The sequence below is a fragment of the Lynx rufus genome, unplaced genomic scaffold (genome assembly GCF_022079265.1).
Source record: "Lynx rufus isolate CCGP_SWC_20201006 ecotype Redwood Valley unplaced genomic scaffold, mLynRuf1.p SCAF_4, whole genome shotgun sequence".
NCBI lineage: Eukaryota > Metazoa > Chordata > Mammalia > Carnivora > Felidae > Lynx > Lynx rufus.
In genome coordinates, this window is record NW_025814856.1 from 5942860 (window position 1) to 5970754 (window position 27895).

Consider the following 27895-nt stretch of genomic DNA (forward strand, 5'->3'; position numbering starts at 1 on the left):
AGGGTAAGAAGTAGGCAGAATTGGAATAGCTGAACTGGCTTCTTTCTCTGAAAAGGTGACCCATGAGGCTGTGGCCTCCAGTTCATGCAGAGAATCAGCCAGAGTTGAAAAAGTTGTACTCGTCTCTACCCCAGAACTGGTAACCACTAAGGTCACCAACTCTGGTATGCCTGGTGAGATAGTTGTAGCTGAAAATGAACTGACTTCTGCCCCGGGAGTGGTGGCTGTTGAGAGTGTGGTACCTGATTCACTATGGGAGAAATTTGGAGTTATTCTGGAAACAGGTGTGCTGGTCTCTGAGGAATGGGTAACCCGTAAGGCTGTCTCTGATTCATGTGGGTAATCAGTCAGAGTTGGAAAAATCGTACTGGTCTCTGCCTCAGAATTAGTGACCAGTGAGGTCCCCACTCCTGATACACCAGGGGAGACGGTCAGAGTTGGGATGGAAGAACTGGTGTGTGCTCCAGGATGATTAACCCATGAGACTGTGTTCGCTGGTTCTCCAGGAGAAAGAGTCAGAGTTGAAATAACCATACTGGCATCTGTCCCAGAGCTAGTGGCCTGTGAGGTCACCATATCTGGTACGTCAGGGGAGATAGGTGTAGTTGGAACAGCTGAACTGGCTTCTGTCTCAAGGCTGGTGGCTGTTGAGGGTTTGCTATATGATTCACTATGGGAAACACTGGGGGTTGTCCTGGGAACCGTTGGGTTGGACACTGCAGGATGGGTGACCAAGGAGACTGTTGTGTCTGATCCATACAGGGATTCAGTCAGAGTAGAAGAGGTTGTACTGGTGTCTGTCCCAGAACTAGTGGTCTGGGAGGTCACTGTAGCTGGCACACCAGATGAGACAGTCACTGTTGGAATGGCTGAACTGGCTTCTACCCTAGGAGTGGTGGCCATTGAGAGTATGGTGTCTAATTCACTTTGGGAAAAATTTGGAGTTATTCTGGAAACAGGTGTGCTATTCTCTGTGGAATGAACCCACAAGGCTGTTGCATCTGGCTCACCAGGGAAAACAGTTGAAGTTGCAACAGTGGAAATGGCTTCTGTCCCAGGAGGGGTGACCCATGAGGCTGTTGTCTCTGGTTCATGTGGAGAATCAGTCAGAGTTGTGAAAGTTGTATTGGTCTCTGCTCCAGAACTGGTAACTGGTGAGATTCCCACCCCTGATACACCAGGGGAAATGGCTGGAGTTGGAATGGCTGAACTGGCCTGTGCCTCAGGATGGGTAACCAATGAGGCTGCTGCATTTGGCTCATCAGGGGAAGTAGTCGCAGTTTGATCAGTTGGGCTGGTCTCTGCTCCAGAACTAGTATCCATTGAGGTCACCAGCCCTGGCTCACCAGGAAGGACACTTGGAACTAGAATAGATGAACCGCTCAGTGCCCCAGGTTGGGTGACCCATGAGGTGTTGGTCTCTGGTTCATCTTGGGAGTCAGTCAGAGTTGAAATAACTGTGCTCATCTCTGCCCCAGGACTAGTTACCAGTGAGGTCACCATTTCTGGTACACCAGGAAAGACAGTCAGAGTTGGAACTACTAAACTGACTTTTTCCCCAGAACCAGTAGCTGTTGGGGGTGTGCTGTCTGATTCGATGCGGGAAACACTCAAGGTTGCCCTGGAACCAGTCAAGCTGGTCTCTGCAGAATGAAAGGCTCGTGAGGTTGTGGTCTCTGGCTCACCAAGGGAAACAGCCAGAGTTGGAGAAGCTGGACCGTTCTCTGCATCAGAACTAGGGACCAGTGAGGGTGTAGTCTGTGAGCCTCTATTGAAAACAGATGGGGTTGTCCTGGGAACTTCTGTGCTGGTCTCTGCTCCAGGTATGGTGGCCAATGAGGCGGTCATCTGTAGAACATCAGAGGAAATATCTGAGGTTGAAATGATCGCTCCTCTTGTGCTTGTGCTGGTCACCTTGCCTGATGTCCTGAGGAGAGTCCACGTTCCCGAAGCGGGGGTAGAGACAGTAGTGGTCAGAGTTGCTGTAGAGGTGGTCTTCAGAGCTGTGGTCTCTGCTCTCTCCATCCAGTCTGTTGGTAGTCCTGTGAATTGGGGGATGGACACATAGTTTGCACAAAATAATTGCTGCTTACTGGACTGGCACTAGCTACTTTTTTCTCCACATGAGGAAACGGAGAGAAATGTCTCTGCCTGGGGTATATGCTTCTGGAACGGGAGAAGGAATTGTCAGAGGCATCCCCGCACCTTCCCTTTCTCGTGTGGCACTGTAACTCCATGAATTCTTAACCACTCCTTGTTCCCAAACATTTTCTGTATTCTCCGGCCCCCGAGCCTTTTCTTAAGGCTGTTTCTCTTGTCTGACTCATCCATCGTTCATCAGATTCCTTACGTTCTGCCCTTCTTCAAACCCTAGCATGAACCTACCTTTACAAATCCATGTCAGAATTCATCTTTCCCTTCTCGATATTTCCTTATCCTAATGTCTGAATCGGCACAGTGGCACGCGTCACGGTCGGCTTGGTAAGAGCTATTCGTAGCCAGAAGACTGCTTGGCATACAGTAGGTGCCCACAAATATTTGCTGAATAAATGAGCGAGTGAATGAATGGATACATAGATGGAGGTATGCAAAGAGAGATGTCTTCTCTGGCTTGAGAGAGATCAGGTATCATTGTGCTCAAGAGCTTGGGCTCCGTTAGAAGGTGGTCCTGCACTCAGATTCTGACTCCCCCACTAAATGGATGTATTACCAAACCTTGCTGGACTTCCATATTCTCATCTGTAAAGTAGGTATAAGTACAGTGGCCATCTCAGAATGCTGATAAAAATTCACCAAGCACGGTGCCTGGCTCAAATACTGCTACTACCTGCTATCACTGCTGTTAACTCCTATTACCACCTATTACCATGGTTATTATTACCATTACTTCGGCTACTATTACCTCCTATCACTGGGGTTATTACTGCTATTTTTACTACTTTTTGTGTTTCCACTACAAAATAAATGTTTGCTGAGCCGGAATTTTGCCAGGAACCATGCTAAACCAAAGCTGGCCAAGGTGACTGGAATTCAGATTCTGATGACGAGTAAAGTTGCATTGGCCGAGACAGCAGCTACTGACTGGGGCCTCAAAAAATGGTCCGAGGGAAGGATGGAGGACCATCGGGAGGCTTCTCCAGAAAGACCACAAAGCCCATTGACTTGGTCCAGGAACAAAATAAAAGGGATTTGGACTCTGATGGGGAGCCATGTCCCTCTTTTACTAAGATCATCTAAAAAAACCCCCATATTTCTGGGAGTGGATATACTAAAATGCTTTATACGTATTTGGTGTTGATGAGGAGGGGGGTGGGGAGGGACAACTGCCAAGCACCTAGCGTGCTTTATCTCTTTGATCCTCATCAGAGCACTTAATATACATTATATTGTTCTTGCAGTTTCATAGAAGAGAAAGACAGAAACTCAGAGCTCATCATCTACCAAGGTCACACAGCTGCTGGCCACTGGTGTGGAAATTTGAACATCGTTCTGCCTGAGTGCTAAACCAGCACTCTTCAGCACTTAAATCTACGATTCCCTAACTGAAGTTCAAGATCCTGTGGGAGCCAGGATGAAAAGAGAAGGACGTAAGGAGAAAATGTCCATCCGGAGAGGTTAAACAAGAGTTCTCTGGTTCAGTGGTTCTCAAACCTGGGGTGATTTTGCTCCCAGGGGATACTTGGCAATGTCAGGAGACCTTTGTGGTCATCGCTACTGTGTATATGTGGAGGGTGCTACTGGCATGTGGTGAGTAGAGGCCAAGGATGCTGCTAAACATCCCACAGTGCACAGGACAGCCTGCAAGTAATTATTTGCCCGATGGGACTGAGGCTGAGAAACCCCGCTCTATTTTGAAAGCAGTCAGTGAATATGGTTAGCTATTCCTCAGAAGCTTTGCCATCTAAATACTGGTCACCACCTGAATGAAACCCAGTGATTCATTTCTTGGTGACCCGACATAGTCAATCCTGTCAACGCCCCACTTATACCCTATACAGTGACCCCGATGGGGTCCTGATGCAGACTCTGTGACTCCACACCTAAGGGCGTTCACTCAGCCTGGGTGTGTTGGGGTGCAGGGCAGGCTGGAAGTGCTGAGGGTTATAACCGCAGGGTCAAGCATCCCACAGCCAATGACAGAAGGAAGTTGGCTGACAAAAGCCCCAGCTGCTTCATTCCTCAGATTAGACAACACTGAGATGTTCTAGGCTGTCTCCCAGAGCTCCCCAGTGGGACTGACACTGTGGCCCGTAGCTGTGGCCTGATCATGAATGCACCTTGCGTTGACTTCCCTTCCTGGTCTTCTCCAGTGCTTCCTGGGACCATCCCCCACCTGTGACAAACCACCTGTCCCATATTCTTAACTCAAGTTTGCTTCTGGGGGAACCGAATCAAAGATGCCTGGTCACAGGATAAGACTAATAACCTGACTGGGGGGTAGGAGTGACTCTCTCCAAAGCCTGCATCTTGGAAAAAGACTCCAAAATGTACTGGTAAAATAGACTGGTCTCCAAAAATCTTGGGAACAGCTTAATGCGTATGGGGAGCTTTACCTTTTAACCACACAATGAGGAGGACCCCTTGCCATATACATCTGTACCTCTTAAACTCTCAGACAGAACAATAATACTGAGAAATGTTAACAGGTGCCTTTTAGAGGGAAAGATTCCACAGTCAATAATGGTGTAAAACCCTAGGTTGAATAAAGCCAAACGAATTTCTTTACAGTAGAATTCTCAGAGCCTTTAATATATTTATGCATGCTATCGTTCTTTAGGAAGGAGCAATATATTCGCCAAACTTTTTTTTTTTTTTTTGCCACAAAATTCTTTGTCTTTTTGTTAGGGGTATCCAAGCATTACCAAGCCTTAGAAGGTTTCCTGAATATTGTTTTCTGTTGCTGTCTCCAGGATCATTTCCCATCACTCCATCCTTCTACCTCACACTTTAGCAAAGGTGAATTATTTGTTCCTCCAAGATATTTCCAGTTTTACCCCTCTCTGTGCTTTTGCATGTGGCTGGCTCTTCCCTCTATCCAGAATGTCTTCATCAACTCCCTTTGTCTTTCTGGTAAATCCCTAGTCATCCCTTCAAACCCAGTTCAAATATTATCCCCCCCCCCCATGAAGCCTTCCTTCTATAGTTCAAATACATCTTCATTGCATACATTTACATTTGCATCACAGGAATTTTGTTCCTTTGTTGTTTCCCGCGGGTCTGAGAGCTCTGAGGATACCGTGCCCAAGGATTCTCATCTGCACATCCTCAGCTTATAGCACAGTCTCTAACACAGAGAGAGTGGTCAATACGCATTTTCAGAATTAAGTTAAACTGGGTCATATTTGTGGGATTGGCATATCCACCCTTGAACTAAACTCACTATGCATGTTATGAGGAAAAGAAAAGTGATAACATCCACCTGGTAACAATTAGACAAAGATCCAGCTAAGACAGGGAAGCCCATGACCACCCCACATTATTCTTTCTCTTAAGAAACATTTCATCTCTCTGGAAGAGGAAATAAGGTCACAAGTGGGATTACAGGGAAGTAAGCAAAGGTGAACCTACCTGTAGGACTGGCAGATGATGTGGGTGCCACATGTACATGGACTGGTCCTGTGACACCTCCGTGGGCTGCTTCATTGGGTATCTTTGTAATACGCTCCACGACGCCATCAGTCCCTGTGGGTGAGGGTGGAGAAGAAACCTGGGTTAATTAATCTCATCCAGAGAGAGAGCACTGTTCAAATGAATCCACTTCATTGACTATACAACTCAATTCTTCTCAAGTCCAGGACTTGAGCCAGGGCTATATGCCACGAGTGACCAGCCCTGTCCATTCGCCCATTCATCCACCCATAGATTTGTCCATCTTCCCCTTCTACCATTGCTATATGTACCCATCCATCCTTCCTTCTTTCATTTATCCATTTTTCCATTCTTCCTTTGATCCTTCTATTCCCCCAACCACCCTTCTACCTTCTTACCATCCTGTTTATCCCTTGCTTCCTGAACACCCATGACTCAACTACTGAGCCATGTTTTAAGACCCGGATCAAGACCTGTCAATGTACCAATCAATTTTATTGTGAATTGAGAGGTAACCAAGTCATCCTCCTATAGATGTTGTCCATCAAAGCAGGTGCTAAAGTGGTTAGCACACCTGTCTCCCAAACAAAAGTTGGGGCCAAATTCAACTTTTCAGAGGAATGGAATCCCCAAGAGGTTCCTTTCCTCATCTTCAGATCTCTTGGAGGGGGTGTACCTCTTCCTAGGCCCCAAGTCCTTCCCACATCCCATACATACTTTGTTCCATCATCTTTTATTTGCTCACCAATTTCTTCACTTTTCCCTTGTGTTTGACTCTGTCCTTAATATAAAAACATAATCATTTCAAAGGGGGATATTGAGCCTATATCTATGTGTAATTTAGCTGTTTTGCTAGTTCTATTCAACTCGCTCATACTCCCTTCATTAGAGTCCCTGAGGGCCCACACATTGTCAAAGGACTCACCTCATTTCAACTTGACTGCCAAGCATCTGATGGGACTGACAATTTTCCTTCCTAAAACTCTCCCCTCCTATAGCTTCTGTGATGCCAGAATCTCTTTCTTTTCCTACTCCCTCCTGACCACTGCTGCTTAGCCTAATAATTAAAAGCATAGATTCCTAGTGCCATATAGTCTGAGTTCTTACTACTTATTAGCTTTGTGATCTTGAGCAAATCACTTAACCTTCTGTGCCTTGGTTTACTCATCTGTAAAATGAGCTTATAATCATCTTTTCTTTAAAAAAGGTGTGTTGGAATGAGGATTAAATAACTTAAAATTTTTTTAAGTTTATATTTATTTGAGAGAGAGAGAGAGAGAGAGTGGGGGAGGGGCAGAAAGAGAAGGAGACACAGAATCTAAAGCAGGCTCCAGGCTCTGAGCTGTCAGCACAGACCCTGACATGGGCTGGAACCCACGAACTGCAAGATCATGACCTGAGCCAAAGTCGGATGCTTAACCAACTGAACCCACCCAGGCGCCTGAGGATTATGTAACTTAATAGAACAGTGCCTTGACATAGAATAAGTGCCCTAGGAAAATCTATTGTTACTGGAGTGCCTGGGTGGCTCAGTTGGTTGAGTGTCTGACTTCGGCTCAAGTCATGATCTCACAGTTCGTGGGTTCAAGGCTTGCATTGGGCTCTGTGCTGACGGCTTAGAGCCTGGAGCTTGTTTCAGATTCTGTGTCTCCCCCTCTCTCTGCCTCTCCCCTGCTTGCCCCTGCTTGTGTGTGTGTCTCTCTCTCAAAAATAAATAAGCATTAAAGAAATAAAAATCTATTGTTATTAACATTATCGTTGTCATAATCATAGTAATGTTAAAACATCTATCATGGTACTGGAGTCATCCAATGACTTGCTTATTTATATTTGCTTCTCCAGTGCCTAGAACTGAGGATAGATCAACAAATGTTTGCTGAAAGAATTTCTGTGCAGTAATAAACTCCTAAATAACTCCTTTATACCTCTCAGGAAAAGAGTCATTTCCTGGGGCGCCTGGGTGGCGCAGTCGGTTAAGCGTCCGACTTCAGCCAGGTCACGATCTCGCGGTCCGTGAGTTCGAGCCCCGCGTCGGGCTCTGGGCTGATGGCTCAGAGCCTGGAGCCTGTTTCCGATTCTGTGTCTCCCTCTCTCTCTGCCCCTCCCCCATTCATGCTCTGTCTCTCTCTGTCCCAAAAATAAATAAATGTTGAAAAAAAAATTAAAAAAAAAAAAGAGTCATTTCCTATGAGACCCTAATAATGGGAGTACGGGATCGGTGGGTCCTTACTTGTCAGCTGTGTTGAGTGTGGAGGAAGTTGAGAAGCCCTCGTCTCTGTTCCTAAGTGAATCTGCTCTGTCATTCTGGTATCCACACTGGATGATAAAGATGTCCTGACTGGCTTGGTCCATGTCTCCAAAGTACTGGCCACAACCAAGGGTCCTTCAGCAGTGCTGCCCTCTGTCCCAGTGTTGGTGGCCACTGTGTGCAGGGTAGCCGTTGAGGAAGTGCTCCCCTGGGGGGCTGGGCTGGTTGAAACATCTGTGGTAGTGGAGGCCGAAGAGGGGAAAGGCATTGAAACTGATGAAGGTAGACTGTCTGCCACAGTGGACAGAGCATCTCTAGGGCCTGGTTGCGTCCAAAATAATGGACTGGCTGAGAAGGCGGCTGAGCTGGCACCTGGGACTCCAGATGTAGCTGCTGACGGAGAAGGTGCCAATGTGTCAGCTGAAAGAGTCTCAGCTGAAGACAGCATTACTGTGCTCAGGTGATGAGTCCTTTCTGATACAGACACAGAAAGCTTGGGTTCTGGGAAGGAGGTTACACTGGCAGGCCCTGCGAAAGAGAGAGATGCGTAAGAGAGAGAGATCCACTTGAATTCCATCACACTGCCAAGATGAAGGCTGGTCCAAAACTCATATTTTCCCAGTGACTTCAGGCTTGGAACCCTTGAAAGTATGAGTGGAGAGGGGCACCTGGGTGGGTCAGTCAGTTGAGTGTCTGACTTGTGATTTCAGCCCAGGTCACGATCCCAGGGCTGTGGGATCGAGCCCCATGTCAGGCTCTGTGACAAGGGTGGAGTCTTCTTGAGATTCTCTCTCTCTTCCTCTGCCCCTAGCCCCTGATCTTGTGCATACTCTCTCTTTCTCTCTCTCCCTCTCTGTCTCCAAAATAAAACAAAACAGAAAAACATTAGTGGACAGAGGAGATAAAGGTGTGTTTAAAGGTGACTATAAACTAGAGTCTAGGGCTATGAATGTCTCCTGCAGTCCAGGAGAGAGATGGGAAAGTGGCCCTGCCTCAACGTTCTGGGGCCAAAGAAGATCAGTATTGGAGTGGAAATATTAGTCTCCTCCATGGAACAGATAATGCCCATTGGATAAGAGGCTCTGCAAGGCTCATTAGGACAGAGAAAGGTGCCACACTGCAGAAAAGCTAGTCTACATGTTAATTACAACTATAGTTGTGTAAAGAAACTTATATTCTTTTAATTTACAGTAATGTCATGGGTGGCCATTGTTTCAAAGGAGGTGCTCTTCCATAATGGAGATAAAATGATTAAAGATCCCAAGACTATGAATAATAAAACTCTGTCAGAGCTAGAAATGTGAGGTGAGGTGAGAGGAATAGGAAATAATTTTCTAATATCAGTTATTGTGAAAGAATCTAAAGAAAGGAAGGGTGAAGCATGGAACACTACCAAAAAAGCAAAAGCAGGGTTTATAAGAAAGAAAGAAGAAAGAAAGAAAGAAAGAAAGAAAGAAAGAAAGAAAGAAAGAAAGAAAAGGAAAGAAAAGAAAGAAAAGGAAAGAAAAGAGAGAAAAGAAAAGGAAAGAAAAGAGAGAAAAGAAAAGAGAAAGGAAAAGAAAAGAAAAGAAAAGAAAAGAAAAAAGGAAAGAAAAGAAAACTCTTGCTTAATGTATCCTTGCAACAATCTGCGTGCTATGGATCCTCTCTCACCCACTAAAATGTGAGTCACTCAGCCACCAACTGTAGTTAATGTGTCCAAGGTAAGGGTATCCTATGATACAGCCATAGAGTACCTTTCTTGGTGATGATGGTGACTTTTCCAATATCAACACTAGGGGAAGAGGTAGAAAGCTCAGTGTTGAATTCCATAGGGATGTCTGGTGACATTGTGGGCAGAACAGGGCCAGGCACAGATGTCCTTCTGGGGGACATGATGTCTGTCCTGGAGGCCTCAGCACTGGTCCCAGTGAAGACCTCAGAAGGGATGCTGATGTCCTCTGGGGCTGAGCTGGTGGGCTGGGACATGATGGTTTCCCTCATTTCCAGGGCGAGAGGCGACGTTGACTGTGTGTCAGTCTCCATGGTTCCAGAGAGGCCAGGCATTGGTGTGGGAGCCATGGTGTCTCCATCAACGGAGAAGGTCTCAATTGGAGACATGCGTGGGGCTGTTGTTGAGCCAGCTGGGGCTGAGGAGTGGACTTCCCATGCAGTACTGAGGGTCCCCACGTGGGTCACTGCTGTGTTTTCGGGAGGGTGAATGGACTTGGCAGTTGTAGAGGCTTCAGACGTGTCCTGTATTTCCACTGAGGTCTGACTCAGACCTGAAGGTGAACTGGTCACACTTTCTGAGCTCATACCCCATGGGCTGTGGGACCTCAGCAGGCCAGTGGTGACAGGTAAGGTGACAGAGTCAGAAGGAAAAGGACTACTGGCTGGCAGTGTGTTGGACACTGAAGAAGCTGAGGTCATGGCATGGGAAGGCACCAGGGGAAATGGAGAGCTGATGTCCTGCTCAGAGGATGGGCTGGTACGTGACTCATCCTCAGAACCTCTGTCCGCACTAGTGGTCATCTCTGCTCCTGTAGAATCCTGAGTCATACCCGAGTGCATATGAGCCCCTGAGGCTGTGGCTGATGTGTTCCAAGGAAATGTGCCCTGGGATGTAGCCTCCAGGGGAACAGTTTCAGTCGCCATGGTTTTAGGTGCAGCTTCTGCCACGACGGGGGAGGTAGAGAGCTTGGTGTTGATTCTCGAGGTGAAGTCTTTTGAAATTGTGGGCCAAATAGGGACAGGGATGGATGTTCCCTTAGGGGAGATGACGGCTGTCCTGGAGGCCTCAGGACTAATACCAGTGGACACCTTGGAAGGGACAGTGCTTTCCTCCGGAGCTGAGCTGGTGTGGGGATACATGCCACTTTCCCATGGTTCCAGGGCCAGAGATGACACTGACAATGTCACAGTCTGTGTGGTTCCAGAGAAGCCAGGCATCGGCACGGAGGCTGTGGCATCCCCACGGAGGGAAGAAGTCTCAACTGGAGACGTGCCTGTGGCTGTCTCTGAGCCAGCTGGGGCAGAGGAGTGGGAATCCCCTACAGAACTGAGGGTCCCCACGTGGGTCACTGCTGTGTTTTCAGGAAGGTAAATGGCCTCTATAGTGGAAGAGGCTTCAGGTGAGGTCCGGATGTCCACTAATGTGCTGCTTAGACCTGAGGGTGAACTGGTCACACCTTCCAAGCTCATGTCCCATGTACCAGGGATCGTCAGCAGGTCAGGGGTGAGAGATGAGGTGACATGATCAGGTGGAGAAGGGCTAGTGGCTGGCAGTGTGGGAGACACTGCAGAAATCGAGGACATGGCAGGTAAAGGCATCAAGGAAGATGGAGAGCTGATGTCTTGCTCAGAGGAAGGGCTGGTGGGTGACGCATCCTCAGAACCTGTGTCCACGCTAGCGGTCATCTCTGAGCGTGGAGAAACCTGAGTCACAACCAAGTGTGTCTGTGCCCCTGATGCTGTGGCTGATGTGTCCCAGGCTAGTGTGCCCTGGGGTGTAGCACCCAGGGGGACAGTTTCAGTGGTCATTGTTATAGGTTCAGATTCTGCCTTGACAGGGGAGGTAGAGAGCCTGGTTTTGATTTCTGTGGGGATGTCTGGTGACACTGTGGCCTGACCAGGGCCAGGGATGGATGTCCTGCTGGGGGACATCACGGCTGTCCTGGTGGCCTCAGGACTAGTACCAGTGGACACCTCAGGAGGGACAGTGATTTCCTCTGTGGCTGAGCTGATGTGCCAGGATGTGCTGGTTTCCCGTGGTTCCAGGGCCAGGGACGACTCTGACTGTATCTCAGTCTCCGTGGTCCCAGAGAGGCCAGGCATTTGTGTGGAAGCCAGGGTGTCCCCACTGAGGGAGGAGGTCTCGACTGGAGACATTCCTGTGGCTGGCTCTGAGCCATTTGGGGCCGAGGAGTGGGATTCCCATGTGGAACTGAGGGATCCCGTGTGAGTCATCGCTGTGTTTTCGGCATGGGAAATGGCCTCTGTAGCAGTAGAGTATTCAGACGTGGCCCGAGTCTCCACCACTGAGATGCTGGTCAGACCTGAGGGTGAACTGGTCACCCCTTCTGAGCTCATGCCCCACGTGCTGGGGGTCCTCATCAGGCCAGGGGTGAGAGGTGAGGTGACAGGAACCAGAGAAGGACCAGTGGCTGGCAGCGTGGTGGGCACTGCAGAAGTTGAGGTCATGGCATGAAAAGGCACCAGGGAAGATGGAGAATTGATGTCTTGCTCAGAGGAAGGGCTTGTGTGTGTCTCATTCTCAGAAACTCTTTCCATGCTAGTGGTCACCTCTGAGCGTGGAGAACCCTGAGTTATTGCTGAGTGTATATGAGACCGCCCGGCTGAGGCTGATGTGGACCAGGCTAGTGTGCCCTGGGAGGTAGCTCCTGGGGGAACTGTTCTGGTGGCCATGATTATATGTGCAGATTCTGCCTCAATGAGGGAGGTAGAGAGCCTGGTGTTGATTCCCATGGGGATGTCAGGGGACATTGTGGGCTGAGAAGGGACAGGGATGGATGTCCTGCTGTGGGAGATGACGTCTGTCCTGGAGGCCTCAGCACTAGAACCTGTGGACACCTCAGGGGGGATGGTGATTTCCTCCGTGGCTGAGCTGGTGTGCCGAAAGGAGTCCAATTCCCACAGTTCCGGGGCCAGGGATGACGATGACACTGTTTCCTTCTCTGTGGTTCCCAAGAGGCCAGGCACTGGTGTGGAAGCCGTGGTGTCCTGACCGATGGAGGAGGTCTCTATTGGAGATGTTCCTGTGGCTGGTTCTGATGAGGCTGGGGACGAGGAGTGGGATTCCTGGGCAGAACGGAGGGTTGCCGCATGGGTGACTGCTGTGTATTCAGGAGGGTGAATGGCCTCTGTAGGGGTAGAGGCTTCAGATGTGGCCCAAGTGTCCACTAACGTGCTGGTCAGAACTGAGGGTGAACTGATCACACCTTCTGTGCTCATGCCCCACGTTCTGTGGATTGTTGGCAGGCCAGTGGTGAGAGGTGGTGAGGTGACAGGAGCAAGAGGAGAAGGCCTACTGGCTGGCAGTGTGGGAGACACTGCAGAGGCTGAGGTCATAGCATGTAAAGGCACCAGGGAAGATGGAGAGCTGATGTCCTGCTCAGAGGAAGGGCTGGTGGGTGACTCACCCTCATAATCTCTGTCCACACTAGAGGTCACCACTGAATGTGGAAAACCCTGAGTCACAGCCAAGTGTGTCGGTGCCCCTAATGTTGTGGCTGTTGTGTCCCAGGCTACTGTGTCCTGGGATGTAGCCCCTGGGGGAACGGTTTCAGTGGCCATGGTTATAGGTTCAGATTCCGCCATGACAGGGGAGGTAGAGAGCCTGGTGTTGACTTCCGTGGGGATGTCTGGTGACATTGTTGTCTGAACAGGGAAAGGGATGGATATCCTCCTAGAAGAAATGACATCTGTCTTGAATGCCTCAGTGGTAGTCCCAGTGGACACCTCAGAGAGGATGCTGATAGCCTCTGGAGCTGAACTAGTATGCCAGGACATGACCGTTTCCCATGTTTCTGGGGCCAGGGGTGACATTGACTGTGTCTCAGTCTCTGTGGTCCCAGAGAGGCCAGGCATTGGTGTGGAAGCTGTGGCATCCTCAGGGAGGGAGGAGGTCTCAATTGGAGACGTCCCTGTGCCTGGCTCTGAGCCAGCTGGGGCTGAGGAATGCAATTCCAGTGCATAACTGAGGGTCCCCACATGGGTTACTGCTGTGTTTTCGGGAAGGTGGATAGACCTTGTAGTGGTAGAGGCTTCAGGCGTGGCCCATATCTCCACTGAGGTCTGACTCAGACCTGAAGGTGAACTGATCACACCTTCCGAGCTTGTGCTCCATGTGCTGGGGATCTTTAGCAGGCCAGGGGTGAGAGGTGAGGTGACAGGAACAGGAGAAAAACTCCTAGGTGGCAGCGTGGGGGACACTCCAGAGGATGAGGTCATGGCAGGTAAAGACACTAGGGAAGATGGAGAGCTGATGTCTCTCTCAGAGGAAGGGCTTACTCGTGACTCACCCTCAGAACCTCTGTCCACACTAGAGGTCACCGCTGAATGTGGAGAACCCTGAGTCACAGCCGAGTGTGTCTGTGCCCCTAATGCTGTGGCTGAAGTGTCCCAGGCTACTGTGCCCTGGGATGTAGCCCCCAGGGGAACAGTTTCAGTGGCTAAGTTTATAGGTGCAGATTCTGCCATGATGGATGAGGTAGAGAGCCTGGTGGTGATTCCTGTAGAGAAGTGTGGTGACATCGTGGGCTGAACAAGGCCAGGGATGGATGTTTTGCTTGGGGACATGATGGGTATCCTGGGCGCGTCAGCATTAGGACCAGTGGACACCTTGGAAGGGACAGTGATTTCCTCTGGTGTTGAGCTGGTGTGCTGGGCCATGATGGTTGCCCGTGGTTCTGGGGCCAGGGATGATATTGACTGTATCTCAGTCTCTGTGGTTCCCAACAGGTCAGGCATTGTTGTGGAAGCTGTGACATCCACATCAAAGGAGGAGGTCTCAACTGGAGATGTCCCTATGGCTGTCCCTGACCCAGCTGAGGCCAAGGAGTATGATTCCCATGCAGAAGTTAGGGTCCCCACGTGGGTCACTGCTGTGTTTTCAGGAAGGCGACTGGCCTCTGTAGTGGTAGAGGCTTCAGACGTGGTCTGGATATCCACTAGTGTGCTGGTCAGAACTGAAGATGAACTGGTCACACCTTTTGAACTCATGCCCCATATGCTGTGGGTCAGCAGGCCAGGGGCGAGAGGTGAGGTGACAGGAACAGGAGAAGGATTAATGGTTGGCAGTGTGGAGGACACTGCAGAAGACCAGGTCATGGCAGGGAAAGGCACCAGGGAAGATGGAGAGCTGATGTCCTGCTCAGAAGACAGGCTGGTGGGTGATTCATCTTCAGAACCTCTGTCCACACTAGTAGTCATCTCTGACAGGGGAGAACCTTGAGTCACAGCTGAGTGTGTCTGTGCCGCGGATGCTGTGGCTGATGTGTCCCAAGCTACTGTATCCTGGGATATAGCCCCTGGGGGAACAGTTTCAGTGGCCATGGTTATAGGTTCAGATTCCACCATGACAGGGGAGGTAGAGAGCCTTGTGTTGATTTCTGTGGGGAAGTCTGATGACATCGTGAGTTGAACAAGGCCAGGAGTGGATGTCCTGCTGGGGAACATGATGTCTGTCCTGGAGGCCTCAGCACTAGTCCCAGTGGAGACCTCAGAAGCAATGCTGATGTCCCCTGAGGCTGAGCTGGTATAGGGGGATGTGCCAGTTTCCCATGGTTCTGGAACGTTGGACGACTTTGACTGTGTCTCAGTCTCCGTGGTTCCAGAGAAGCCAGGCATTGGTGTGACAGCCATTGTGGTCCCACCAGTGGGGGAGGTCTCAATCGGAGTTGTGCCAGTGGCTGTCTCTGAGACAGCTGGGGCTGAGGAGTGGGCTTCCCATGCAGTACTGAGGGTCCCCATGTGGGTCACTGCTGTGGTTTCGGGAGGGTGAATGGCCTCTGTAGTGGAGGAGGCTTCAGATGTGGCCTGGGTCTCCACTGAGATGCTGCTCGGTCCTGAGTTTGAACTGGTCACGCTTTCTGAGCTCATGCCCCATGTCCTCAAGAGGCTGAGGGTGAGAGGTGAGGTGACAGAAGCAGGAGGAGAAGGGCTAGTGGGTGGTAATGTGGGGGACACTGCAGAGGCCGAGGTCATGGCATGGAAAGGCTCCGGGGAAGATGGAGACCTGATGTCCTGCTCAGTGGAAGGGCTTCTGTGTGACATATCATCAGAAACCCTGTCCACGCTAGTAGTCCCATCTGAGTGTGGAGAACTCTGAGTCACAGCTGAGTGCATCTCTGTCCACGAAGCTGTGGCTGATGAGTCCCAGGCTATACTGCCTTGGGATGTAGTCGGTCGGGGAACTGTTTTGGTGGTGTTGGATATGGGTGAGGATTCTGAGATGACAGGTGAGATAGAGAGCCTGTTGTTGATACCCGTGGGGATGTCTGGTGACAACGTTGGCCCACCAGGTCCAGGGATGGATGTCCTGCTAGGGGAGATGACAGCTGTCCTAGAGGCCTCAGCACTATTACCAGTGGACAGCTCAGAAAGGACGGTGATTTCCTCTGGGGCTGAGCTGGTATGGCGGGATGTTCCAGTTTCCCGTGGTTCTGGGGCCTGGGACGACATTGACTGTGCCTTTGTCTCCGTGGTTGCAGAGAGGTCAGGCATTGGAGTGGAAACCATGGTGTCCCCATCGAGGGAGGAGGTCTTGACTAGAGATGTGGCTGTGGCTGATTCTGAGCCAGCTGGGGCCGAGGAGTGGGATTCCCTTGAGGTACCGAGGGTCCCCACCTGGGACACTGCTGTGTTTTCAGAAGGGGGCATTGCATTTGTAGTGGTAGAGGCTTCAGGCGTGGCCCATATCTCCACGGAGGTCTGACTCAGGCCTGAGGGTGAACTGTTCACACCTTCCGAGCTCGTACCCCATGTGATGTGGGTCCTCGGCAGGCCAGTGGTGAGAGGTGAGGTGACAGAGTCAGAAGGAAAAGGACTACTGGCTGGCAGTGTGGGGGACACTGCAGAAGTCAAGGACATAACTTGTAAAGAAGGCACCAGGGAAGATGGAGAGCTGATGTCCTGCTCAGAGGAAGGGCTGGCAGGTGACTCATCTTCAGAAACTCTGTCCCCGCTAGCGGTCATCTCTGAGTGTGGAGAACCTTGAGTCACGGCTGAGTGTGTCTGTGCCCCCGATGCTGTGTCTGATGTGTCCCAGGCTAGTGTGCCTTGGGATGTAGTCCCTGGGGGACCAGTTTCAGTGGCCATGGTTATAGGTTCAGATTCTGCCTTGACAGGGGAGGTAGAGAGCCTGGTGTTGATTTCTGTGAGGATGTCCGGTGACATTGTGAGCTGAACAGGGCCAGGGGTGGATGTCCTGCTAGAGAACATGGCGTCTGTCCTGGAGGCCCCGGCACTAGACTCAGTGGAGACCTTGGAAGAGATGCTCATGTCCTCTGTGGCTGAGATAGTATGGGGGAATGTGCCAGTTTCCTGTGGTTCCGGGGCCATGGACGACTGTGACTGTGTCTCAGGCTCCGTGGTTCCAGAGAGGCCAGGCGTTGGTGTGGAAGCTGTGGCATCCCCATCGAGGGAGGAGGTCTTGATCGGAGACATGCTTGTGGCTATCTCTGAGCCAGCTGGGGCCGAGGAGCGGGATTCCCATGTGGAACTGAGGGTCCCCTTGTGGGTCACTGCTGTGTTTTCAGAAGGGTGAATAGCTTCCGTAGTGGTAGAGACTTCAGATGGGGTCCATACGTCGACTGAGGTTTGACTGAGACCTGAGGGTGAACTAGTTACACCTTCTGAGCTCGTACCCCATGTGATGTGGGTCCTCGGCAGGCCAGCGGTGAGAGGTGAGGTGACAGAGTCAGAAGGAAAAGGACTACTGGCTGGGAGAGTGGAGGACACTGCAGAGGACGAGGTCATGGCATGTAAAGGCACCAAGGAAGATGGAGAGCTGACGTCCTGCTCAGTAGAAGGGCTTGAGAGTGACACACCCTCAGATCGCCTGTCCATGCTAGTGGTCACGTCTGAAGGTGGAGAACCCTGAGTCACAGCCGAGAGCGTATGAGGCTCCAAGGCTGTCGCTAATGTGCCCCAGGCTAGCATGCCCTGGGATATAGCTTCCGGGGGAATGGTTTCAGTGGCCTTGGCTATAGGTGAAGATTCTGCCATGACTGGTGAGGCAGAGAGCCTGGTGTTGATTCCCATGGGGATGCCTGGTGACACTGTGGCCCGAGTAGGGACAGGGATGGAAGTTCCACTCCGGGAGATGAACACTGTCCTGGAGACCTCAGACTTAGTACCAGTGGACACTTTGGAAGGGACGGTAATTTCCTCTGTAGCTGAGGTGGTGTGCTGGGATGTGATGGTTTCCTGTGGTTGCGGGGCCAGGGAGGACTTTGACTGTGTCTCAGTCTCCGTGGTTCCAGAGAAGCCAGGCATTGGTGTGACAGCCATTGTGGTCCCACCAGTGGGGGAGGTCTCAATCGGAGTTGTGCCAGTGGCTGTCTCTGAGACAGCTGGGGCTGAGGAGTGGGCTTCCCATGCAGTACTGAGGGTCCCCATGTGGGTCACTGCTGTGGTTTCGGGAGGGTGAATGGCCTCTGTAGTGGAGGAGGCTTCAGATGTGGCCTGGGTCTCCACTGAGATGCTGCTCGGTCCTGAGTTTGAACTGGTCACGCTTTCTGAGCTCATGCCCCATGTCCTCAAGAGGCTGAGGGTGAGAGGTGAGGTGACAGAAGCAGGAGGAGAAGGGCTAGTGGGTGGTAATGTGGGGGACACTGCAGAGGCCGAGGTCATGGCATGGAAAGGCTCCGGGGAAGATGGAGACCTGATGTCCTGCTCAGTGGAAGGGCTTCTGTGTGACATATCATCAGAAACCCTGTCCACGCTAGTAGTCCCATCTGAGTGTGGAGAACTCTGAGTCACAGCTGAGTGCATCTCTGTCCACGAAGCTGTGGCTGATGAGTCCCAGGCTATACTGCCTTGGGATGTAGTCGGTCGGGGAACTGTTTTGGTGGTGTTGGATATGGGTGAGGATTCTGAGATGACAGGTGAGATAGAGAGCCTGTTGTTGATACCCGTGGGGATGTCTGGTGACAACGTTGGCCCACCAGGTCCAGGGATGGATGTCCTGCTAGGGGAGATGACAGCTGTCCTAGAGGCCTCAGCACTATTACCAGTGGACAGCTCAGAAAGGACGGTGATTTCCTCTGGGGCTGAGCTGGTATGGCGGGATGTTCCAGTTTCCCGTGGTTCTGGGGCCTGGGACGACATTGACTGTGCCTTTGTCTCCGTGGTTGCAGAGAGGTCAGGCATTGGAGTGGAAACCATGGTGTCTCCATCGAGGGAGGAGGTCTTGACTAGAGATGTGGCTGTGGCTGATTCTGAGCCAGCTGGGGCCGAGGAGTGGGATTCCCTTGAGGTACCGAGGGTCCCCACCTGGGACACTGCTGTGTTTTCAGAAGGGGGCATTGCATTTGTAGTGGTAGAGGCTTCAGGCGTGGCCCATATCTCCACGGAGGTCTGACTCAGGCCTGAGGGTGAACTGTTCACACCTTCCGAGCTCGTACCCCATGTCATGTGGGTCCTCGGCAGGCCAGTGGTGAGAGGTGAGGTGGCAGAGTCAGAAGGAAAAGGACTACTGGCTGGCAGTGTGGGGGACACTGCAGAAGTCAAGGACATAACTTGTAAAGAAGGCACCAGGGAAGATGGAGAGCTGATGTCCTGCTCAGAGGAAGGGCTGGCAGGTGACTCATCTTCAGAAACTCTGTCCCCGCTAGCGGTCATCTCTGAGTGTGGAGAACCTTGAGTCACGGCTGAGTGTGTCTGTGCCCCCGATGCTGTGTCTGATGTGTCCCAGGCTAGTGTGCCTTGGGATGTAGTCCCTGGGGGACCAGTTTCAGTGGCCATGGTTATAGGTTCAGATTCTGCCTTGACAGGGGAGGTAGAGAGCCTGGTGTTGATTTCTGTGAGGATGTCCGGTGACATTGTGAGCTGAACAGGGCCAGGGGTGGATGTCCTGCTAGAGAACATGGCGTCTGTCCTGGAGGCCCCGGCACTAGACTCAGTGGAGACCTTGGAAGAGATGCTCATGTCCTCTGTGGCTGAGATAGTATGGGGGAATGTGCCAGTTTCCTGTGGTTCCGGGGCCATGGACGACTGTGACTGTGTCTCAGGCTCCGTGGTTCCAGAGAGGCCAGGCGTTGGTGTGGAAGCTGTGGCATCCCCATCGAGGGAGGAGGTCTTGATCGGAGACATGCTTGTGGCTATCTCTGAGCCAGCTGGGGCCGAGGAGCGGGATTCCCATGTGGAACTGAGGGTCCCCTTGTGGGTCACTGCTGTGTTTTCAGAAGGGTGAATAGCTTCCGTAGTGGTAGAGACTTCAGATGGGGTCCATACGTCGACTGAGGTTTGACTGAGACCTGAGGGTGAACTAGTTACACCTTCTGAGCTCGTACCCCATGTGATGTGGGTCCTCGGCAGGCCAGCGGTGAGAGGTGAGGTGACAGAGTCAGAAGGAAAAGGACTACTGGCTGGGAGAGTGGAGGACACTGCAGAGGACGAGGTCATGGCATGTAAAGGCACCAAGGAAGATGGAGAGCTGACGTCCTGCTCAGTAGAAGGGCTTGAGAGTGACACACCCTCAGATCGCCTGTCCATGCTAGTGGTCACGTCTGAAGGTGGAGAACCCTGAGTCACAGCCGAGAGCGTATGAGGCTCCAAGGCTGTCGCTAATGTGCCCCAGGCTAGCATGCCCTGGGATATAGCTTCCGGGGGAATGGTTTCAGTGGCCTTGGCTATAGGTGAAGATTCTGCCATGACTGGTGAGGCAGAGAGCCTGGTGTTGATTCCCATGGGGATGCCTGGTGACACTGTGGCCCGAGTAGGGACAGGGATGGAAGTTCCACTCCGGGAGATGAACACTGTCCTGGAGACCTCAGACTTAGTACCAGTGGACACTTTGGAAGGGACGGTAATTTCCTCTGTAGCTGAGGTGGTGTGCTGGGATGTGATGGTTTCCTGTGGTTGCGGGGCCAGGGAGGACTTTGACTGTGTCTCAGTCTCCGTGGTTCCAGAGAAGCCAGGCATTGGTGTGACAGCCATTGTGGTCCCACCAGTGGGGGAGGTCTCAATCGGAGTTGTGCCAGTGGCTGTCTCTGAGACAGCAGGGGCTGAGGAGTGGGCTTCCCATGCAGTACTGAGGGTCCCCATGTGGGTCACTGCTGTGGTTTCGGGAGGGTGAATGGCCTCTGTAGTGGAGGAGGCTTCAGATGTGGCCTGGGTCTCCACTGAGATGCTGCTCGGTCCTGAGTTTGAACTGGTCACGCTTTCTGAGCTCATGCCCCATGTCCTCAAGAGGCTGAGGGTGAGAGGTGAGGTGACAGAAGCAGGAGGAGAAGGGCTAGTGGGTGGTAATGTGGGGGACACTGCAGAGGCCGAGGTCATGGCATGGAAAGGCTCCGGGGAAGATGGAGACCTGATGTCCTGCTCAGTGGAAGGGCTTCTGTGTGACATATCATCAGAAACCCTGTCCACGCTAGTAGTCCCATCTGAGTGTGGAGAACTCTGAGTCACAGCTGAGTGCATCTCTGTCCACGAAGCTGTGGCTGATGAGTCCCAGGCTATACTGCCTTGGGATGTAGTCGGTTGGGGACCTGTTTTGGTGGTGTTGGATATGGGTGAGGATTCTGAGATGACAGGTGAGATAGAGAGCCTGTTGTTGATACCCGTGGGGATGTCTGGTGACAACGTTGGCCCACCAGGTCCAGGGATGGATGTCCTGCTAGGGGAGATGACAGCTGTCCTAGAGGCCTCAGCACTATTACCAGTGGACAGCTCAGAAAGGACGGTGATTTCCTCTGGGGCTGAGCTGGTATGGCGGGATGTTCCAGTTTCCCGTGGTTCTGGGGCCTGGGACGACATTGACTGTGCCTTTGTCTCCGTGGTTGCAGAGAGGTCAGGCATTGGAGTGGAAACCATGGTGTCTCCATCGAGGGAGGAGGTCTTGACTAGAGATGTGGCTGTGGCTGATTCTGAGCCAGCTGGGGCCGAGGAGTGGGATTCCCTTGAGGTACCGAGGGTCCCCACCTGGGACACTGCTGTGTTTTCAGAAGGGGGCATTGCATTTGTAGTGGTAGAGGCTTCAGGCGTGGCCCATATCTCCACGGAGGTCTGACTCAGGCCTGAGGGTGAACTGTTCACACCTTCCGAGCTCGTACCCCATGTGATGTGGGTCCTCGGCAGGCCAGTGGTGAGAGGTGAGGTGACAGAGTCAGAAGGAAAAGGACTACTGGCTGGCAGTGTGGGGGACACTGAGGAAGTCAAGGACATAACTTGTAAAGAAGGCACCAGGGAAGATGGAGAGCTGATGTCCTGCTCAGTGGAAGGGCTGGCAGGTGACTCATCTTCAGAAACTCTGTCCCCGCTAGCGGTCATCTCTGAGTGTGGAGAACCTTGAGTCACGGCTGAGTGTGTCTGTTCCCCCGATGCTGTGTCTGATGTGTCCCAGGCTAGTGTGCCTTGGGATGTAGTCCCTGGGGGACCAGTTTCAGTGGCCATGGTTATAGGTTCAGATTCTGCCTTGACAGGGGAGGTAGAGAGCCTGGTGTTGATTTCTGTGAGGATGTCCGGTGACAATGTGAGCTGAACAGGGCCAGGGGTGGATGTCCTGCTAGAGAACATGGCGTCTGTCCTGGAGGCCCCGGCACTAGACTCAGTGGAGACCTTGGAAGAGATGCTCATGTCCTCTGTGGCTGAGATAGTATGGGGGAATGTGCCAGTTTCCTGTGGTTCCGGGGCCATGGACGACTGTGACTGTGTCTCAGGCTCCGTGGTTCCAGAGAGGCCAGGCGTTGGCGTGGAAGCTGTGGCATCCCCATCGAGGGAGGAGGTCTTGATCGGAGACATGCTTGTGGCTATCTCTGAGCCAGCTGGGGCCGAGGAGCGGGATTCCCATGTGGAACTGAGGGTCCCCTTGTGGGTCACTGCTGTGTTTTCAGAAGGGTGAATAGCTTCCGTAGTGGTAGAGACTTCAGATGGGGTCCATACGTCGACTGAGGTTTGACTGAGACCTGAGGGTGAACTAGTTACACCTTCTGAGCTCGTACCCCATGTGATGTGGGTCCTCGGCAGGCCAGCGGTGAGAGGTGAGGTGACAGAGTCAGAAGGAAAAGGACTACTGGCTGGGAGAGTGGAGGACACTGCAGAGGACGAGGTCATGGCATGTAAAGGCACCAAGGAAGATGGAGAGCTGACGTCCTGCTCAGAAGAAGGGCTTGAGAGTGACACACCCTCAGATCGCCTGTCCATGCTAGTGGTCACGTCTGAAGGTGGAGAACCCTGAGTCACAGCCGAGAGCGTATGAGGCTCCAAGGCTGTCGCTAATGTGCCCCAGGCTAGCATGCCCTGGGATATAGCTTCCGGGGGAATGGTTTCAGTGGCCTTGGCTATAGGTGAAGATTCTGCCATGACTGGTGAGGCAGAGAGCCTGGTGTTGATTCCCATAGGGATGCCTGGTGACACTGTGGCCTGAGTAGGGACAGGGATGGAAGTTCCACTCCAGGAGATGAACACTGTCCTGGAGACCTCAGACTTAGTACCAGTGGACACTTCGGAAGGGACGGTAATTTCCTCTGTAGCTGAGGTGGTGTGCTGGGATGTGATGGTTTCCTGTGGTTGCGGGGCCAGGGAGGACTTTGACTGTGTCTCAGTCTCCGTGGTTCCAGAGAAGCCAGGCATTGGTGTGACAGCCATTGTGGTCCCACCAGTGGGGGAGGTCTCAATCGGAGTTGTGCCAGTGGCTGTCTCTGAGACAGCTGGGGCTGAGGAGTGGGCTTCCCATGCAGTACTGAGGGTCCCCATGTAGGTCACTGCTGTGGTTTTGGGAGGGTGAATAGCTTCTGTAGTCGTAGAGACTTCAGAGGGGGCCCATACATCGACTGAGGTCTGACTCAGACCTGAGGGTGAACTGTTCACACCTTCCGAGCTCATACCCCATGTGATGTGGGTCCTCGGCAGGCTAGTGGTGAGAGGTGAGGTGACAGAGTCAGAAGGATAAGAACTACTGGCTGGAGGTGTGGGGGACACTGCAGAAGTCAAGGACATAACTTGAAAAGATGGCACCAGGGAAGATGGAGAGCTTTTTTCCTGCTCAGAGGAAGGGCTGGCGGGTGACTCATCTTCAGAACCTCTGTCCCCGCTAGCGGTCATCTCTGGGCGTGGAGAACCCTGAGTCATGGCTGAGTGTGTCTGTGCCCCTGATGCTGTGGCTGATGTATCCCAGACTCTTGTGCCTTGGGGTGTAGCCTCTAAGGGAATGTTTATAGTGTCCATGGTTATAGGTTCAGATTCTGTCATGACGGGGGAAAGAGAGAGCCTGGTGTTGATTTCTGTGGGGAAGTCTGGTGACATCGTGAGCTGAACAGGGCCCAGGGTGGATGCCCTGCTAAAGAACATGACGTCTGTCCTGGTGGCCTCAGTATTAGTACCTGTGGACACCCTGGAAGGGACAGTCATTTCCTCTGTGGCTGAGCTGGTGTGCCGGAACGTGTTGGTTTCCCATGGGTCTGGGGCCAGGGACATCTTTGATGGTGTCTCAGTCTCCGTGGTTCCAGAGAGGCCCGACCATTTTGTGGAAGCCATGGCATCCCCACCAATGGAGGAGGTCTTGACATGAGATGTGCCCGTGTCTGGCTGTAAGCCTGCTGGGGCCACGGGGTTAGATTCCCATGCAGAACTGAGGGTCGCTACGTAGGTCACTGCTGTGTTTTGGGGAATGTGAGTGGCCTCTGTATCAGTAGAGTCTTCAGACGAGGCCTGAATCTCTACTGAGGTTTTACTCAGACCTGAGGGTGAACTGATCACACCTTCCAAGCTTGTGTTCCAAGTGCTGTCGGTCCTCAGCAGGCCATGGGTGAGAGGTGACGTGACAGGTACAAGAGAAGGAGGATTACTGGTTGGCAGTGTGGGGGACACTGTAGAGGATGAGGTCATGGAAGATAAAGGCACCAGGGAAGATGGAGAGCTGATGTCCTGCTCAGAGGAAGGGCTTGGGTGTGACACATCCTCTGAATGTCTGTCCATGCTAGTGGTCGTCTCTGAGTGTCTAGAACCCTGAGTCGCAGCCGAGTGCATCTCTGCCCTTGATGCTATGGCTGAGGTACCCAAGGCTAGAGTGCCCTCAGATGTAGTCCTAGTAGTACCATTCTGTTCACTCATGGTTAGTTTTTCACCATTTGTCACAACTTTCATTATACGGCCCCTGGTGGTATCTGATGACCTCATGGACTGAGGAAGTGTTGGGGTAGATATTTTGTCATTGGTGTATTTCTCTGTTCTTCTCTCTTCATTTGTAGGAGTGTAACTTAGCGAAGGAGCTATACCTGTTTCTGTTGTAAAGAATGGTATGTATGAGGTAGTTGGTCTGATAGTGTTCATTACATTGAATTTTTGAGTTGTGTCCCCTTGAGGAGTGGAGGTAGTGGTTGTGGCTGGTGACACAGGTTTCCCAGTAGTCCAGTCATGTGTGGGCAGAGAATCAGGCAGTGAAACGGATAGGAGGATATTGGGGTCAGTCTTTGTATTTGGATGGTCAGTGAAAGCCATTGAACCAGGCAGAACTTCCATATTTCTTTTACTGGTAGTCCAACTTGTGTCTAAAATGTCAGGAAGTAAGGTGTTCATCTTCTCGATACCAGAAGTTGAAATGGGCATAGATGCAGTTGTGTCTGAAGGAGTCAATGTTCTCATATTTGTGGACCTCATATCTTCAGCTGAAGCATGAGAAGATGGACTGGCTGGGCTGGTTCCAGTAACAGTCATAATGCCATGGGGAGTAGATAAAGAGCCTGATTCTGTGCTTGATGCTAAGGATGAAGTTGTGCCCATTGCAGAAGTTGTTTTGGGAGAACCTGTGACTTTCAAAATTGAAGTTATGTCTTTCATAGCCGAGGAGCCTGATGTTGGGGCAGAAGCAGTTGTGGATGACCAGGTGGAAGGATGCTCCATGGCAGATGTGCTGGTCTCTGTAGCCAGGGTGCTGTCCATGGTGCTCTCTCTCCTCTCTGGGTTGGACATGGTAGTCAGGACTGAGTTGGTTCCCATAGTGGTGATAGTGGTGATGACACGTGGAGGGGGGGCTGTGGTCGCACTCATCATGCTCGCTTCTGCAGGAAATGAGGCCTGTGACAGTTGCTCAGTCATAGAGGCAGCCTTACTAGTCGTTACACTTGTGACGGCCACCAGCGTCTTAGACTCCATTGAAGGAAATACACCAGATGGTGAAGAGTTCATTTTTCCTCCTGAAGCATCATTGGTAGGGCTGGTGATGGCTTGGCTTTTAAAGGTCAGAGTTGCCGATGTGGTTTGTTCTCTGGAGGTAAGATGCAATGTGTCTGTGGCTTCTAGAGATGCACCATGAATCAGATCACTCCCAGTTGTCTTGTCTGACCGTGTGATAGCAGATGAATAAGCCGCACCCACAGATACACTTGTTTGTTGTTCAGCTGTTCCAGTAGCCACTGCTGAGGAGGAAAGTGTCCTCCCTGTAGAACTGACTTTGGGCAAACCAGTGACATGTGACTGGACAGCTGTGTCTGTGACAGTCCATGGAGAGGTCCCTGGTGCTTGCGTGCTGCCTGTGGCCCTGGACTTCCTCTCCGGGCTAGTCATTATAGTTGAAACTGACCTTGCTCCCCTGGGGCTGGAGGTGATGATCACCAAGGTGAGAGCCCCACCCTTGCTTGTTAGTTCTGTCGGATATGATGTCACAGAAGGGACCCCAGGTGGAGATGCCATTTCAGTGGTCTCCAGTCCAGTGATGGACTCAGAATTGGGCCCCACCAAAGGGGAAGTAGCAGCTATAGAGGAACCAGTTGTCTCTTTTGCCATACTGGTGAGGCTGATAGTGGCTGAGCCTTCTGACCTGTCAGAAGTCCAAGGTCCTGTTGGAGGAATGTGGGTTGTGAGGGTGGTGGTAGCTGTGTCTGGCTTCACAGGGGAGGCACTCGACATTGGGTCACTCCGAGGTATCTGCTTTGGCCATGGGCCAGATGAATAAGCCTTCCCCACAGATCCACCTGTCTGTCGTTCAACTGCCATTGCCTTTGTACTGAAGGCCGTGGAAGGAATGACCACAGTGCTGACCCACGGCGTGGTTTTAAGTTCGGATTTATCTGCCACTGAGCCTGTGGCTACCTTGGAGATAACTAAACTTGTTGCAGAGTCTTGAAGACCAGTGGAAGATGTGCTCAAGGGGAAATGAGTGTCCACTGCGGTCCCCTCAGTGGAGCCAAACCGTGTGGACAAGTCCATTTCAGTTGTCTTTGAAGTCAAGCCTGAGCTGACTTGCTGAACCTTCCCTGTGGCACCTACAGAAGTTGATTCTGGGTGGAAAGAGGACATTGTTCCTCTTGACTGGCTTGTCCCTTCTGGTGTCCCAGAATAAGTACTAGCCCAGGCCTCAGCTGGATGTGTGGAGTGTGAGATGTTATTTGTAACTACTGCCATTTCTGTGGATGATTCGGCTGTCATCGTGTTTCCTGTGGGCAAGGGAAGGAGTTTGGTGCTGACACTCCCTGTGTTCGGGGACTGAAGGGTGGCCAGTCCCACTGTGGTATCCACAGGGGCAGTCTCTTTTGGAGTCTTCCTAAGAGAAGTCCCCACAGTGATCCTGGCCTTGTGGCTGGTGCTGCTGGGTTCCTTGGAGCTTGGATTTAGGATATCTTCAGATGTTCCTGGGCTTCTTGTGGGCAGGCCTGTGACTGAAACAGCTCTTCAGTTAGGAAGTTTGCAAGGAGGTAAAAATGGGGCTCTTCTGATTTTGATTCTCCTTCCTCTCTCCTTACAAATCTGCACATAATATGTTCCTCTAGATGGCAGGAATCATATTGTCCAACCCTGTGCCCAATGTTGGGTACATGAGCTTGGTCTACTGGCTCTCAGAGCTCCCTCTGGCATCTTAGGTTTTTATATCAGTGTGGCCTCCACGCAGACCTATATACCACATCTCATGTCTTAGTGGAGGGTAAAGATTCTACACAGGAATAGAGAAAAACTCTCCCAACTTTTGGTGGAGAAAAACTCTCCCTCTCCATTTTTCCACCTTGGTCCAGCCTTCTCAATCAATCTCTTTTAGTCTAATATCTGTCTTTATCCCCTAGACCTCAAAACTGTGATTCTAATGAAAATTTCTGGGGCTTGGTTTTTAACAGGGTAAGGGAAGAGGTAGATTAAGGCACCTTACTTCCTATATATTTTCTTATTCTTTCACCTCTAATTAGGTGAAATGAAGAACCTTTCCGCCTTCTAGCGTAGAAAGACACGTCAAAGTATTGCTTTCAGGAATCAGGACAGCTGTATTCATCCACCTAGCACCTTAAATGGACACCTCCTCTCACCTGCAGAACATTGTAACAGTGGACAGCGTTATAATCATTTTGTAATTATGAATTGTCCCGTAGAATAAACCAATGGCATCTCAGGCCTATCTTTCCCTGTTCT

At 51.5% G+C, this 27895-nt stretch overlaps 1 protein-coding gene across 1 annotated transcript in view; it reads right to left on the reverse strand.

The window, feature by feature from the left end:
* Positions 1 to 27895, reverse strand: part of LOC124522842 (mucin-16-like) — a 100665-nt gene that overhangs the window by 63040 nt on the left and 9730 nt on the right. The window contains 7 exon segments of the mRNA XM_047094497.1: positions 61 to 1364; positions 1686 to 2042; positions 5569 to 5682; positions 7820 to 8365; positions 8709 to 8846; positions 8849 to 8965; positions 9574 to 27150. Coding sequence (XP_046950453.1) covers positions 61 to 1364; positions 1686 to 2042; positions 5569 to 5682; positions 7820 to 8365; positions 8709 to 8846; positions 8849 to 8965; positions 9574 to 27150 — 20153 coding nt within the window.